This window comes from Rousettus aegyptiacus, unplaced genomic scaffold (assembly GCF_014176215.1).
Source record: "Rousettus aegyptiacus isolate mRouAeg1 unplaced genomic scaffold, mRouAeg1.p scaffold_m13_p_4, whole genome shotgun sequence".
Taxonomy (NCBI): domain Eukaryota; kingdom Metazoa; phylum Chordata; class Mammalia; order Chiroptera; family Pteropodidae; genus Rousettus; species Rousettus aegyptiacus.
The window spans coordinates 144,530,671-144,543,881 of record NW_023416307.1 but is presented as its reverse complement, the minus strand read 5'-3'; the positions used below and the strand labels follow the sequence as shown (position 1 = coordinate 144,543,881).

Below are 13,211 nucleotides of genomic sequence, written 5' to 3'. Positions count from 1 at the left end.
GAGGCAGGGACCGTCGCTGGTTCCTGGGTGACGCTGGGTTCTGCTGCTCTTGTTCCTGGAGTAAGAGAGGTGAAAGGCGGGACCGGGCTTCTATACTCCCATTTTCAGGACAAGGAGCCCAGATCTGGGGTCAGTAGGGGGCAGCAGTTGGGGTGCATTAGCCAGAAAATTAGAACACTGGGGGTGGTCTCTGATTAAATACTGTTTGGATAAACTTATTTCCCCTTTGGCTTTTTTAAAAATCAAATACTTTATTCAAATATAACATTCATAAAAAAGTGCAAATATCATAAGCATACAATATGAATTGTCACAAACTGAACACACCCATGTAACCAGGGCCCTGACCAAGAAACAGAATGTAACCAGTGTCCCAGAAAGCCCCCTCACATGCCCTTCTAGTCACCGTCCTTCCCCCAACAAAGGTAAGCACCCTCCTGACTTGTAATAGCACGGATGTGCTTTACCTGTCTTTAAACACATGAACAGAATCATATGGTATATAACCTTTTCTGTCTAGCTCGTCTCAATTCGACATCATGTTTGTGAGATTCGGCCGTACGCAATGCACATTTATTTTCATCGCTGCACTGTATTCCATCGTGTGAATATAGTACAATATATTTATCCAGTCTTCCGTTGATTGGCATTGGGGTACCTTCCAGTTTGGGGCTGTCACAAATGGTGCTGCTAAGGATACCGTGGCATATATCCTTTGGAGCAGGCATTTCTGCTGGGTATGTACCTAGGAGCGGAATTGCTAGGTCACTGCATCTGTATATGTACAGCTCAGATTTCGGCCCTTTGTTTTATTTAATAATCCTTAAACATTTGTGGAGCACTCACCCTTTGCATGGCACTCTGCTAGGGCAGATCAGATACACACCTGCCTCTTTAGAAGCTTATAATCTAGTTCAGGGATCAGCACACTAAGGGCCAATTGCCTGTTTTTGTAAATAATATTATTGCAACTTAGGTACATTTAATAATGTATTATCTGTGGTTCCTTTCGTGCTGGAACAGCAGATTTGAGTAGCTGTGACAGAGACCATATGGTCCAGAGTCCCACAACATTTGGCCCTTATGGCCCTTGTGGAAAAAGTGTGCCGACTCCAGATGTGTGCAGACATAACTGTGATGTTTGACTGAAAATCTGGCTTTCGTCTTAACCCACGTGTTTCGACTGAGCGTGCATTGTGTGGGAAGTCCTATACTAGGCCTTAGGGCAGGGTGGTACTGGGTGGGGGGCAGGGGTCAGGCGTGCCCCCAGGGAGGAGCTGCAAAGACAGACAGGTTCTCCTCGAAGCGTTGGCATCCTAGCTAGGAAAAGAGAAAGAGCAAAGCACATCGGGAAATGGAAGGAGGAGAGAATAAGAACACTGAGAGGTGGTGGGAGCCGCGTGCTTGATTTCACAGCAGGGAAGGCTGCACGGAGGAGGCGGCATCTGAGCTGGGCCAGAAACCGAATGTGAGATCGGATAACCGCGTATGACAAGCAAGGCCTGCACGGCAGCACGGAGGGCACTCCTGTGGGACATTGGGTGCTCCCCCAGGTTCCCGGCCCTTTCTGCTTTACCGGCTCCTTCACCGAGAACTCTGGATGCCAGGGAAAATGTAAGGATTTAACTCTGTCCAACCACATTAGCATTTTGCTATAATACCTAGTGACTGCGTATGGACTTATGCCTTGAGAGACATTAAAACACGAATCTAGTCGGTAACGAATGGGAAATCAGTAAAAATAAGTATATATTATTTTTCCTCCAGAAAAATAGTTTTGTTAATGAAAGACAGAACCCTCAGGCCTACAAAACCTAAGGGATGAGGTGAAAAATGGAACAAACTGGGGAAGAAAACAGTCTTCTCTAGCTGATGTGCCGTTTCTGATAACACACATCAAACAGTATCGAGGTGGCCAGGGTCGATCTGAGAAACAGATCTGGCCACCTGGACACAGCTGTTGTTCACCAGGAGACCGAAGCCACAAAGCCACTTCAGATGACAACAAACTGAAGAGCCCTCCAGAAGCTTCCATCTCCTGACAGACGGAAGCTGCCCTTCTCTGCTTCCACAGGGTGAAGAGGGCCAGAGGCGGAATCAGAATGGCGAGGGCCCTAGCTGTCTCTTCTCTTCCTTCGTAATAGTACGATAGCTTATTCTGGTTGCTGGCGATTCCTCTCATTGCTATCAACACAGAAAGGAAAAAACTCTCTAAAAATAATCAGAAAGCTGACATGGACACGTGCGGGTTTTAGATGGATTCCTGCTATTTCTGTGTCTGGTCTCCCAGGGAGGTTCTGAGCTCCAGCAGACCACTGAGGTAGCTTCCGAGTGGACCGCGCTCTCCCCACGAGGCCGGACTCCGTGTAGATCCCGCTTCCTGCAGCTGCAGGTAGAGCCGATGAGGACTCAGGCCTTCTGGATTAGCAGCCTGACCAGGGAGCACGTTTTCAGAAGGTATGAACTTCTGCCTGTACCTGCATAAGCTTCTCAGCCTCCGCCTGCCACACAGGCGATGCTCACGGTAGGCTTCATCCGCTCCCTGACAGCAAGCATCCCTCCCCAGCGACCCGCTGGGTGTGCACGGTGACGGCGAAGCGGGCGATGCCTGCTGCAGCGCAGCCGGTGTCTGGCAGCAGCGTGAGCGGAGAGGGGCCAGGCGGTGGGAAAGGAGCCTTGCGATGCGGAGGGCGAGGCTCGGCAGCTCTGCTCCAGCTGGGGTAGGCAGCCGAGTCAGGGCGGGACCCTGGACCTTTGAGGCGGAACCCCAGGCAGAGACTAAGAGCCGGGGACCATAAGAACACCCAGGGCTTGGGCCTTGCACTGTAGTTACCACGGCAACGTGACGAGGCCTAGGATCCGAACGATTCGATTGCTGAAATTGTTCTCTGACACCCCTCAACTGTGTCCTCATGTCCTCCTCCATCACACACGTGACCCCTTCTGGAGGTTACCTGACAACCACGGTAAATGCCTACGGACTGAATGGGAGGATAACAGGGACTTCTGTTCAACAAGGAGCTCCTTACGTGGATGGGAGAGGAGCTGTTTATGAAGTGACTTCAGTGAGCCGCACCAGGCCCGGTGCGCACGGTCTCACTGGAATTCCTGCAATGACCCTGGCGAGGGTGTACCTATCCTCCCGTCTGGCTGCGAGAGGTTCGTGGCTGGCCGAGAACGCCTCACTGGTGAGTGAGGCAGCTGCGACATGATCCCGGAACCTGCTTCCACAGCCCCACTCTTCCCTGCTGCTTCCGCCACGTGGCAAATCTGGCCTGGCCACCCCTACCTGCCCTGGGTCAAAGAGACCTTCCTGAACCCTCTGCAATTAGATGCCAGAGAGGAGAGCTTTGACTGGCCCGTGTGGAGGCTTGGGAGATAAAAAGATAGGCTCAGGAGGAAAAACGGTTTATAGGGAGAAATAATAATAAAAATAACAGTTAATTTTATTGAACTGTTCTAAGTGTGTCATGTATTATCAATGCGTTTAACCTTCACAACATTCTTACAAGGCAGGTCCTATATACGCAGAGTGAGAGGGGAGGAAACTCGGGCATGCAGGGTATGCAGCTTGCCCAGGGTCACACTGTCAGGACCTGCGGGGCTGGGTTTCAAACCCAGGCAGCCTGGCTCCCGAGTCCTGTCCAGGGAACAGATCACACCACGCTGCTCTACCCAGCGAGTGCAAGGTGCAGAGGAGCCACCTCAGTGTCAAGATAAGAACGTTCTAACAGGAAGAACTGACCCCATCCAGCTGAAACGCCTTAGAGACAAAGGAGTGAGCTCTCAGTCACTGGAAGCATCCAAGCAGGAGCTGTAAGGATGAACTCAGGGCTCCAAAGCAGTACTTTTGACCTTACATGTCACTGCATGTGGAGCAAAGGCAGATAAGGGTGCCCATGGCTCCCTTATCTTGGAGGCTCTCGTTAGTCTGTCTGCCCCTTCACCACTGGGCACATGCTTTGGGACCACCTCGCAGTTTTCATTAGATCTATAACCTCCCCATGGTGGGGAGGCAGGGCAGGGGAGGGAGAGACAGGGGGCTACTGCAGGGTAAACTCCCTTCTGAGGGGACCCTGGGCCCCAATCCAGTTTAATCGCCTTATGATGGATCTTGAAACCCTCGCTCTCTCCCTCCGCCACTTATCACTGTCAAAAGAAAAATAAACACACGGAGCCAGTCAGATCATGTTCGAATAGCATTTGAGCAGATGTCCTCTGCGATCGCTCAGCTATGAAAGTTATCATTATCCACTGTGCATTTAAATCTGCTTTAAACTGTTCTGGAGCTAAAAATACCATGATTTTCAGAAGACAGACGTGCTTCAGCCCCTCCTCGTTTCCTGGGTTCTGGCAATACTTGCGGCATTCATCCACGCCAAAGTGCCACCTTCACAACTCTGAATCAGGGCGGGTTGGGCAGGACTCAATTCCTTCCGCTTCTATCCTCCCACAAAAAGAATATAAAACTGGAGAAGCAGCTAGTGCTACCTTCGAGTTACACCGACACTCGCCATGTAGGAAGGACGGCGCCACTGAAACCAAACCATTCACTATTTTCTTTATGTCCAACAATCCAGCTGACTCTTCCAGAGGGCAGGTCCTAGTGCATTTGACCGAAGAGGAAGCTCTGTCTGCAGAGTGTGGCTTCCTACAGCTTGGGTACCACATACGCTTGGCAGACTGGGCCCCGCGTAAGGCAGCCAAGGAGGGCTGAGGTCAAGCCCATACCTGGCCCACCAGGCCCGACCCTCTGATAAGCTCCCTTAGCTAGAGTAGTGTCATCCAGCAGAAGTTTCTGCAACGATATAAATGTTTTATATCTGCTCATCCAGTAGAGCAGCTAGACACTAGCCACTGAGACTCACTAAAGACTCATCTGGCTATTGAGTCTTTGAAACGGAGTTACGGTGACTCAAAAACTAAATTTAAAATGTTAAAAAACTTTTAATCAATTCAAATATAAATGCAAATAGCTACATGACTGATGGGGTCTGGCAGTGGCCCTGGCCAGAGAACAGGCACAAGGCTGTCATCACTGCATGGTTTATCAGAGCCAAGGCCTTGGAGGAAACCTACACACCTGGCAGTCAGGGATGCTTAACCTCACAAGAGACAGCGCTACACAGGAACATCACGTCCTTGTGGCACAGGTTATGATGCATTGACCCCCCAATCTATTCTCTCCGTCTTCCAGAGTAAGAGAGTCCCTGAATTTCATGCAGGTACATGACTACTGGAGGGGGGAGGGGAGGGGGACTATTTCCCAACCTCCCTTGCAGCTAGGTATGGTCACACAATTAAGTACTGCCAATTGAGATAAAGCCAAAATACTACATTGCAACTTCCCAGAACTTGCCTTAAGAAGATGATAGCTGCCACAAGCCCTTTGCCCTTTCTTTTTTTATCTTGCTGTCTGGAAGGAAGATGTAATGGCAGGAGCTCTGGTCGCCACCTTAGAACATGAGGATGAAGGGGTTCAGAACAGGCCTCCCCAAGGCATGTGAGTGTGTGGATTATTTTGAGCTGAAGGCCCCTTAAAGAATTTAAACTGGGGTTTTGCCTATAAGAAGAGTTATCACCAGAAATAACTTTTTATGACCTATCTATAAGGCAGGGCAAATAGCTAATTGCTGAACATCTGTTCTAATTGTCCTGCAAACTGCTCTCCTCCCCTCTGAAACCTCATTCATTGCCTCAGGATGTCAAATACACCTCATTTTCCCTCTCTGTCTCTGAACCTCTCATGAATGTGGGAATCTCTGACTCGCTCATGTATGTGAGCTTCCTGTACGTACTTACAGAATTAAATTTTGTTACTTTCTCATGTTAATCTGTCTCATGTCAATTTAATTATTACACCAGCCAAAAGAACCTAGAGGGGTAGAGTAAAATTTTCCTCCTCCACAAGGACAAAGCCATATCCTTGTGAGCTGCAAGGAGCCTGGGTCCCCGAGAATTCTGTGTAATAGAGCTGTCATATGGATTCAGGATTTATACAAGAGGAATAAGCTTCTGCCTATTCAACCACTATTACTTTGGGTCTCTGTTAAAGAAACTTAATCCTCATAAAGCATCTACTTAAAATAATAACACAGGTTAAGCTGTACCCTTGTGATTTTTATACTTTTCTGTATGAAGTACCTCTTAGAATTTACATCAAACAAAAAATACACCCCCAGTGAAAGAAGTCAGACATAGAAGAGGACAATTCCATTATAAAAATCCTAGGAAATGCAAACTATAGTGCATGAAAACAGATCAGTGGCTGCCTGGCTGGGGCGGGGCAGGAGGTTTGAATTGCAAAGGGACTATGCAATTGTTTGGAAATGATGAAAATGGTCTACGTTGTGATGGTGATTTTCAGGGTGCATGCACACGAGTGCTGAAACCCACTGTATCATATACCTTAAACGGAAGCAGTATGATGTACGTGAGTTATGCTTAAATAAAGCTGATATTTAAAAAATAGTCTCTTACTGACTCAGAGATTAACATAGTTATGAGGTGAAGGACCTTCTGAAAGCAGCAAGACATACTGGCACAAAATGATTTTGCATAATTCCTTTCAATTTTCTTTTTATTTTTATCCTTGTAGGAAGTGGAGTTTTCTATTTTTTTTCCCAGTCAAATGTCCTCATGTTTTTGAGCGCGCGCACACACACACACACACACACACACACACACAAAAGCGTATATTTTAAGATTTGCTAGTATGAGGAAGGTTACTAGATTGTTAATGCGAAAAGGGTAAAATGTGTCAAAACAAACTATTCGAACAGAAAGGTCAAGTTTTTGTTTTAAAAAGGGGAAACACAGTCGCTAAACGATTTGAAGAGTATACAACACACCCTGACACTGGTTATCTCAGGATGTAAAGCTTATCGATTACTTTCACTTTCTCTACACCCTTCTGTTGTGTGAAATGTGTGACTTTTACAATTAGGAAACAAACGACAATTAATTATGTAATAAAACAAACATGTGCTAATTCATCCTTGCTTTGGCAGGCTCTGACAGGGAGGGCTTCAATTTATTCAACTGCCTGGACACGAACCAGAACAGCCAAGTTGGACATAGTAACCAAAGATACCAGACTTAGATTCTTGAAACATTCAGATTGTGTGCCAATATTTGTTCTGTTTGAGTCATTTATTCTCTTTGGACAATCCCAAATCTTAATTATATCTCCTTGTCTGTATGATGGAATGGTTAGACTCAATTGCTGCTGAAGTGCTTGTTTCTCAGTTTTCAAAAGTCCCAGCTCCGATGCGAGCAGACAGAATGCTAATGTATCCTGTTTCAAACGAGACCCAGGGGGAAAATGATAAATGGTCCTCAACCCCCATCTGCCCCACGAACCACTCTATCATGGTAGCTGGGACAAATCCACTCACAGGCCTCCTGCCGACAAAAATGCAAAGCCTTTCTAAGCTCAGACACAAGACTAGCATGTGGTCCCATTAGCAGAGATTTTCCAGGGCCCTCATTCTAGAATCTTGCTTCTCCCCCATCACCCTTTCTTCTGGGCAGGATCTCACAGCTTTCCCGTCCACCACCAAAGATATCCAGTCACTCAAAATCAGCTCTGGGGTGACACAGACCAGTGCTCAGCAATTAGGCATTCAGGATGCCCCTGCTGTCAAGCAGTCATTAAACTAATGCAGGACTATTAAAAACACATAAAAATCTCAACCGACAAAAATAAACAAAGCAGCTAAAAATAAACAAAGCAGCCAAAGCCAGCATCTTAAATGCATAACAGGGCCTGCTTGAAATGTGAAGAACACCCCACACGAGCATTTAGAAATACAGACGCTGGCTGCCTGGGAGCCCAGGTCTTCGATTGGCTTCAATATTTAAAATTCTCATTGTATAGGGATATGTGACCACACAATATTAATTCTTGAAAGTGGTTTTAAATTCTTTGGACTTTGGTCTCCTCAGCCTTTTTTTAATCTTCACAAATTTTACCTAATAACGTGAGGTGAATGCCAGATGACCTGATTTCCTTCCCTAGGCACTCAAATTCCTGAAAAGCAGCTTTTGCTACAAAAGAAATGACTCAGCAGCCCATCTCCAGCTGGCTGCTTCCCAGAGTCTGGATAGGGAGCAGGGACTTTGATGGAGTCTTCAAGAGGCGGAGGCAAGTCAGGAGCCTAAGTGTGGAAATTTCCCTTTACCCTCCCAGGCCCCTGGCCAACAGAAAGAAGCTGCTTCTTTGATCTGATCTTTTCTCTGCGATAAAACTATGCTTAGACAAACCTCCATAAGCAGCAGACTAAGTTTTTCCTTTAAAAAGAACAAGGAAGGGAACCATCAAACCAAGAGAGCAGCCTGATTCAGAGGAAACGAGTTTCTTTTTCTGCTCAAGAGCATATGCAGAAGAAATATATAAATTAATAGAAAACTTTGCTCCCAGGTAAAACTCTACAATCGAGGCAGTCTCCATGCTTCCCAAATCTCAATGCTGTCAATTTTCCAAAGAACGAAACATCACAATCCTCCCAGATTTATAAGTAAAACCAAACCAGGAGTGAGGGAGAAAATGGAACCACCCAGGAAAGGCTGAGGCAAAGCAGGAAGTGATAAACAAGACTCTCAATTCACTATTCTTCCCAGAAGGAAATGCATAGAACACAAAGCACATTCTTCAGGTTTAGAGTCAATGCCAACAGTGCCCCTGCAAGACTAACTCCTGTCCTTGAACAGGAAAAAAAAAAGCTTACTTCACCTTAAGAGCACCACAAAGTTCAACAGTGTCGGCATCGTCAACCACCGTAATTCGAAAATTTGGAGTCTGCAGAAGTTCTTTGAAGAGAAGGCCATTCTCCATTACTTTGCTGCCTATTGAAAGGTTAAGGAAAAGGAAATTAATAAGTCTCTAATCTTAATTTTCACATCTAACATTTTAAAATAACTTTCTTATTATAAAAGAAACATATGTTCGAAGTACATAAAATTCATAAGAGTAGAAATAGAAGGTAAAAAATATTCCACAATTCCACCACAGATGATCATTAACATTTGGCATACATCTTTAACTTACTGAAATATGAATATACATATTTTTTCTCAAAACTGGGAACATAATGTATATGTGGTTTCATAATCTGCTTTCTCCCATTTTATGGCATGAATAATTTACAATGACAGCATATCTTTCCTACATCACTTTAAACGGCTACTTTGTATTTTACTGTGTACATGTATTTTATGTATCTTATTAGTTTTTAAAATCTAAAATTGTTGCAACTTTTTGTTATCCTAAACACTTATAAACTCAATTTCTGTATTTCCATCTGTAATAGATTATGGTTCAAAACCATTCACACCCTCATTTTCATGGGATGAGTGTACCATTCTACAGATGTTAGCTTTGACCACATGATGTACTTGGACTCACAGCAAGTAGTGCATATCCTCCCACCCCCTGACTTTAGGCGCAGCCACGTGACTTGCTTTGATTAATGGGACATTAGTAGACGCTTGAGCCCACTGTGCAGTAGGACTGGTTACCCTGTACCTCTGCCTTTACTGTGAGAACATACCCCAGCTAGCTCATGGGGCCTAGCAGGAAGATGACAGACATGTGCAGCAGAGCCAACTCGGCTGTCCCTCAATGTACTCATAGATGTGTTAGCTGTGCATATTTTGTATGCCACTGAGATTCTGTGATTGTTGTTACTTAGCATCACTGTGGCAATAAGGAACTGATACAACATCAACAAATATTTGCAGTGACTACATTGTGGAATATGGAAATGCAGTCCAAGGACTTGCTTTTGCTACTGTTATATTTCCTCCTTTGGGACAATGCCTGGAATGAGATGGATGCTGAGTATTTTCACGCATTTTTTGTTTGTCTGTTTCAGCTCTTTGGGTTAAAAACAACAACAAATAAAATAAAACTTTACTTATATAAAGCCTGATGTGAAACTCACCCTGGTTTGTGGGGGTGGGGGCTGAGTGGGAGGGAGTGGGGTTTAGCTCTGGAAATCAGGATGATAAAACTCACCAAGTCCTGGCTTCCTGATCAGTGAACAACTGCACACACATGCCAGAAAGCTCAGGGGGCTACCGTACTGGGGCTCTGCCTGCCTCCAGGTTCCCAAACTTGTCTGCATGTTAAAAACACCAAAGCCTAGGCCATATCTTAGACCAATTAAATTGGTCTCGGGGATGGAGCAGGCATTAGTAATTGTTGAAGCTCTCCAGGTGATTCCAAAGGACAGAAGTTTGCAAACCTTTGCTACAACCCCTGGCCTCAGCTTCCTCATGAATAAAACACTCTGACACTCTTAGGACTGCTGTGAAGTTAAATAAGAATCAGATGTGAAAACAGGCTATCAATTGTAATGAGCACTCAAGGTCCTATATGATAATGATGGGCTAGCTGACAGTTATCTGCCTATGACGATGATTTTGCCATTTAGAGACAGGAGGACTAGAGAAGTTTACCAACTTGCCCACGGTCACACAGCTAGAAGAAGGCAAAACTCAAATTCTGACCCACATACTCCGACCCCAGACCCCATGCTCTGACTCTCTATGTCATGCAATGCAGCCTTCTCAAGGTGGGAAAAGAGAAAATAAACCAGCAAAAAACAAACATCACAATTCGAGCCACATTTTTTCAATGCAAAAAAATAAAAGATTGCCAACCATTAAAATCATACCCAGAAGTAATATGTCAAAATAATCCAGGGGAGAGAAGAGAGAGGCTGGGGATACAGCTGAAAGAAGACTAAACATGGGCAAGGGGTGCATGGGGTTCCTGGCACTGTTCTACCTACTCGTTTGTTTTCAAGGATATTTTCCATGACAAAATGTTTGAAATATCTATGCCCAATACCTAGAAACACATTTTCTATTCTACAAGAATCGCTATTATCTATTATTTAGCTGAGTTCTCCTTTTACCAAATATTGGAACCATGTCAGTTTGAACAGTCCTCTTCCTTTTTAAAACAGTCCACCAGACCATCTGGGTGATTCTGCGCAATAGCTTCATCATCGTCTGGTTTGGGTAAACCAGCCCCAGCCTCCACATTATGACATCATTACTATCTTCCTCCTGTGTCCCTCACCACGGGCCACTGCTCAGTGCCTCCAACATGAAAAGAGTGCTATGAGCATCGCAGAGGAGCCCCTCACGTGTCACTTTAATCCAGTTGTCTGCAGCTAGAATCTGCAGCTGCGAGCCACCTGACAAAGGGCAAGGAGAAGTGCGTTCTCCATTTGCCACTAATACAAGGTAGGGTCTGCCAGTTCATCTGTGACTGAAAATTACACACAGTGTCCGTTAGAGAAGTGGGCTTCCTTCGATCTTGTGAAGTCAGTCCCCAAAATGAAGGGAACTTTCACCACAAGGGGGCACCAGAGTTCGCATGTCGGTTACAATTTACACAAGATTCTAAAACAATGCCATTTTTTCTTCTTCCTCCACAGGAGATTCAAGTGGGCTAAGATACCTGAATCTACCATAATTAAAAATGAGTTGGTTGCTAAAATCATCAATAAAGGAGATCTGGATAACCCCAGAGCCATGATCAAGTACAGGAAATTTAATGTTGATACAATTACCTAATATATAACCATATTCCAATCTCAACAATTACACAATGTCATCTTTCATGACCTCACCCCTGCATCTTCTTTAGTCTGTGACACTTCCTTAGACCTTTCATTGTCTTTTAGTGACACTGACATTTTAAGCACGAAGGCCCGTTGTTTTGTAACATGTCCCTTATTTTGGGCTTGTCTGATATTTCCTCATGATTAATTCATGAGGTTATATAAAACAATTCAGAAATCATCACCTTCGTGTTCTATCTTGCTTTCAGCATTTTACTTAATTTAATTCAGGTCACTCCTGCCAACCGTGGTCCAACCCACAGCGAAGGCACGGGAAGCACTGGGTAAACAGAAGCCAGACGGAACCAGGTGTAATTTCTGTGTATTTGTCTGTCTTTACAAACCAACAGACCTAAGGCACCCCACTGGAAACTTTCCTACCACAAACAGGGATCGCAGGCAGGTAAAAACCTTTGTCAAAACCTACAGGTAGACACAAGGTTTAAATTAAGATTTAGAGATGTGGTCTCGGCCTTAAGGAATGATTGGGACAGCCAGTCAATTCCAACCAATTAACTGGCAAAACTGAATGCCAACTGATCACTGGCAAATAAAATTCAGTTGGAATAACTAGTTGATAATTTTTTTTTGAAAAATAAAAACCATTACCTAACAATTTCACAGGCTACATTAAAATCACAGGGGGATAAAAGAATTAACTGTAAAAAAATAAAACCTACATGTTGAGTAGCATATATACATCTGTAAATTTTTTTCGGGAAGGATATTTAGAAACTGTTAACAGTGATCCTATGGGAAGATGCGGTAGTAGGAAATTACAATCTTAATTCTAATTTTACCTTCTCATATTGTTTGATTTTTCTTATCTATAGCTATGTCATTTTTGAAAATATCAATCTGGGAGATGGTATTATTATAGGCTTAAATATTATTATTTTGTTTTCTTTTTCTTTATGATACCTTTCTTCTCCAAAAATATTTCTCAAAAAAATAGTTTTAAGTGCCCACACATAAGGGATTGTTGATGGAGTACTATGAAGTTATGAAGATGTATGTTGATGGATGTTAAAAGTTCATTATATATTAAGTAAAAAAGCAGTTATAAAACAGTATTATATAACTTAACCACAAAAACAAGTCTGCACAAATAGAAAAAATAATGAAAATTAAATGAAATAATAAAATGATTATCTCGATTATCTCCATTCTCTACGAAAAGAAGTAATACCTCTGCAATTAAAAATAAAGGGAACAAAAGCAAAAACAGTAAAATGTCCTGACTTGCAGGCAAGTATCAGAATCAGGAGCTACCTCTTCCTGTGCATCCCATCTTACCTAAGAGAGCCTGACCTTTCAGAGTTTCCGTTTACAAAGTTGCCAGGGAGAATTGATTCACATTGATTGACAAGGGTGGAGTAAGCTCTAGAGTGTTAGATAAACACTTGCAAAACAACTGCAAATACAACTATATCACCTCTCTATAGGTCCTTTAATATGGTACACAGGCACTTGGCAATTTCTAAGCCCTTTTTAAAAGGAAGAAATTTTTCATAACATCAATGTTGTATGAAACTAGAAAGAGCTTTCTTTTTCAGGAAACAAGAGACCCAAGTT

At 44.0% G+C, this 13,211-nt stretch overlaps 1 protein-coding gene across 6 annotated transcripts in view; it reads right to left on the bottom strand.

Moving 5' to 3' along the window:
- The window catches only part of GPD1L (glycerol-3-phosphate dehydrogenase 1 like), a 46,053-nt gene that overhangs the window by 9,439 nt on the left and 23,403 nt on the right, over positions 1-13,211 (bottom strand). For all 6 annotated transcript variants that reach the window (XM_016140764.2, XM_016140768.2, XM_016140765.2 and 3 more), the window contains one exon: positions 8,735-8,847. In XM_016140764.2, coding sequence (XP_015996250.1) covers positions 8,735-8,847 — 113 coding nt within the window. The remainder of the gene's footprint in view (positions 1-8,734; positions 8,848-13,211) is intronic.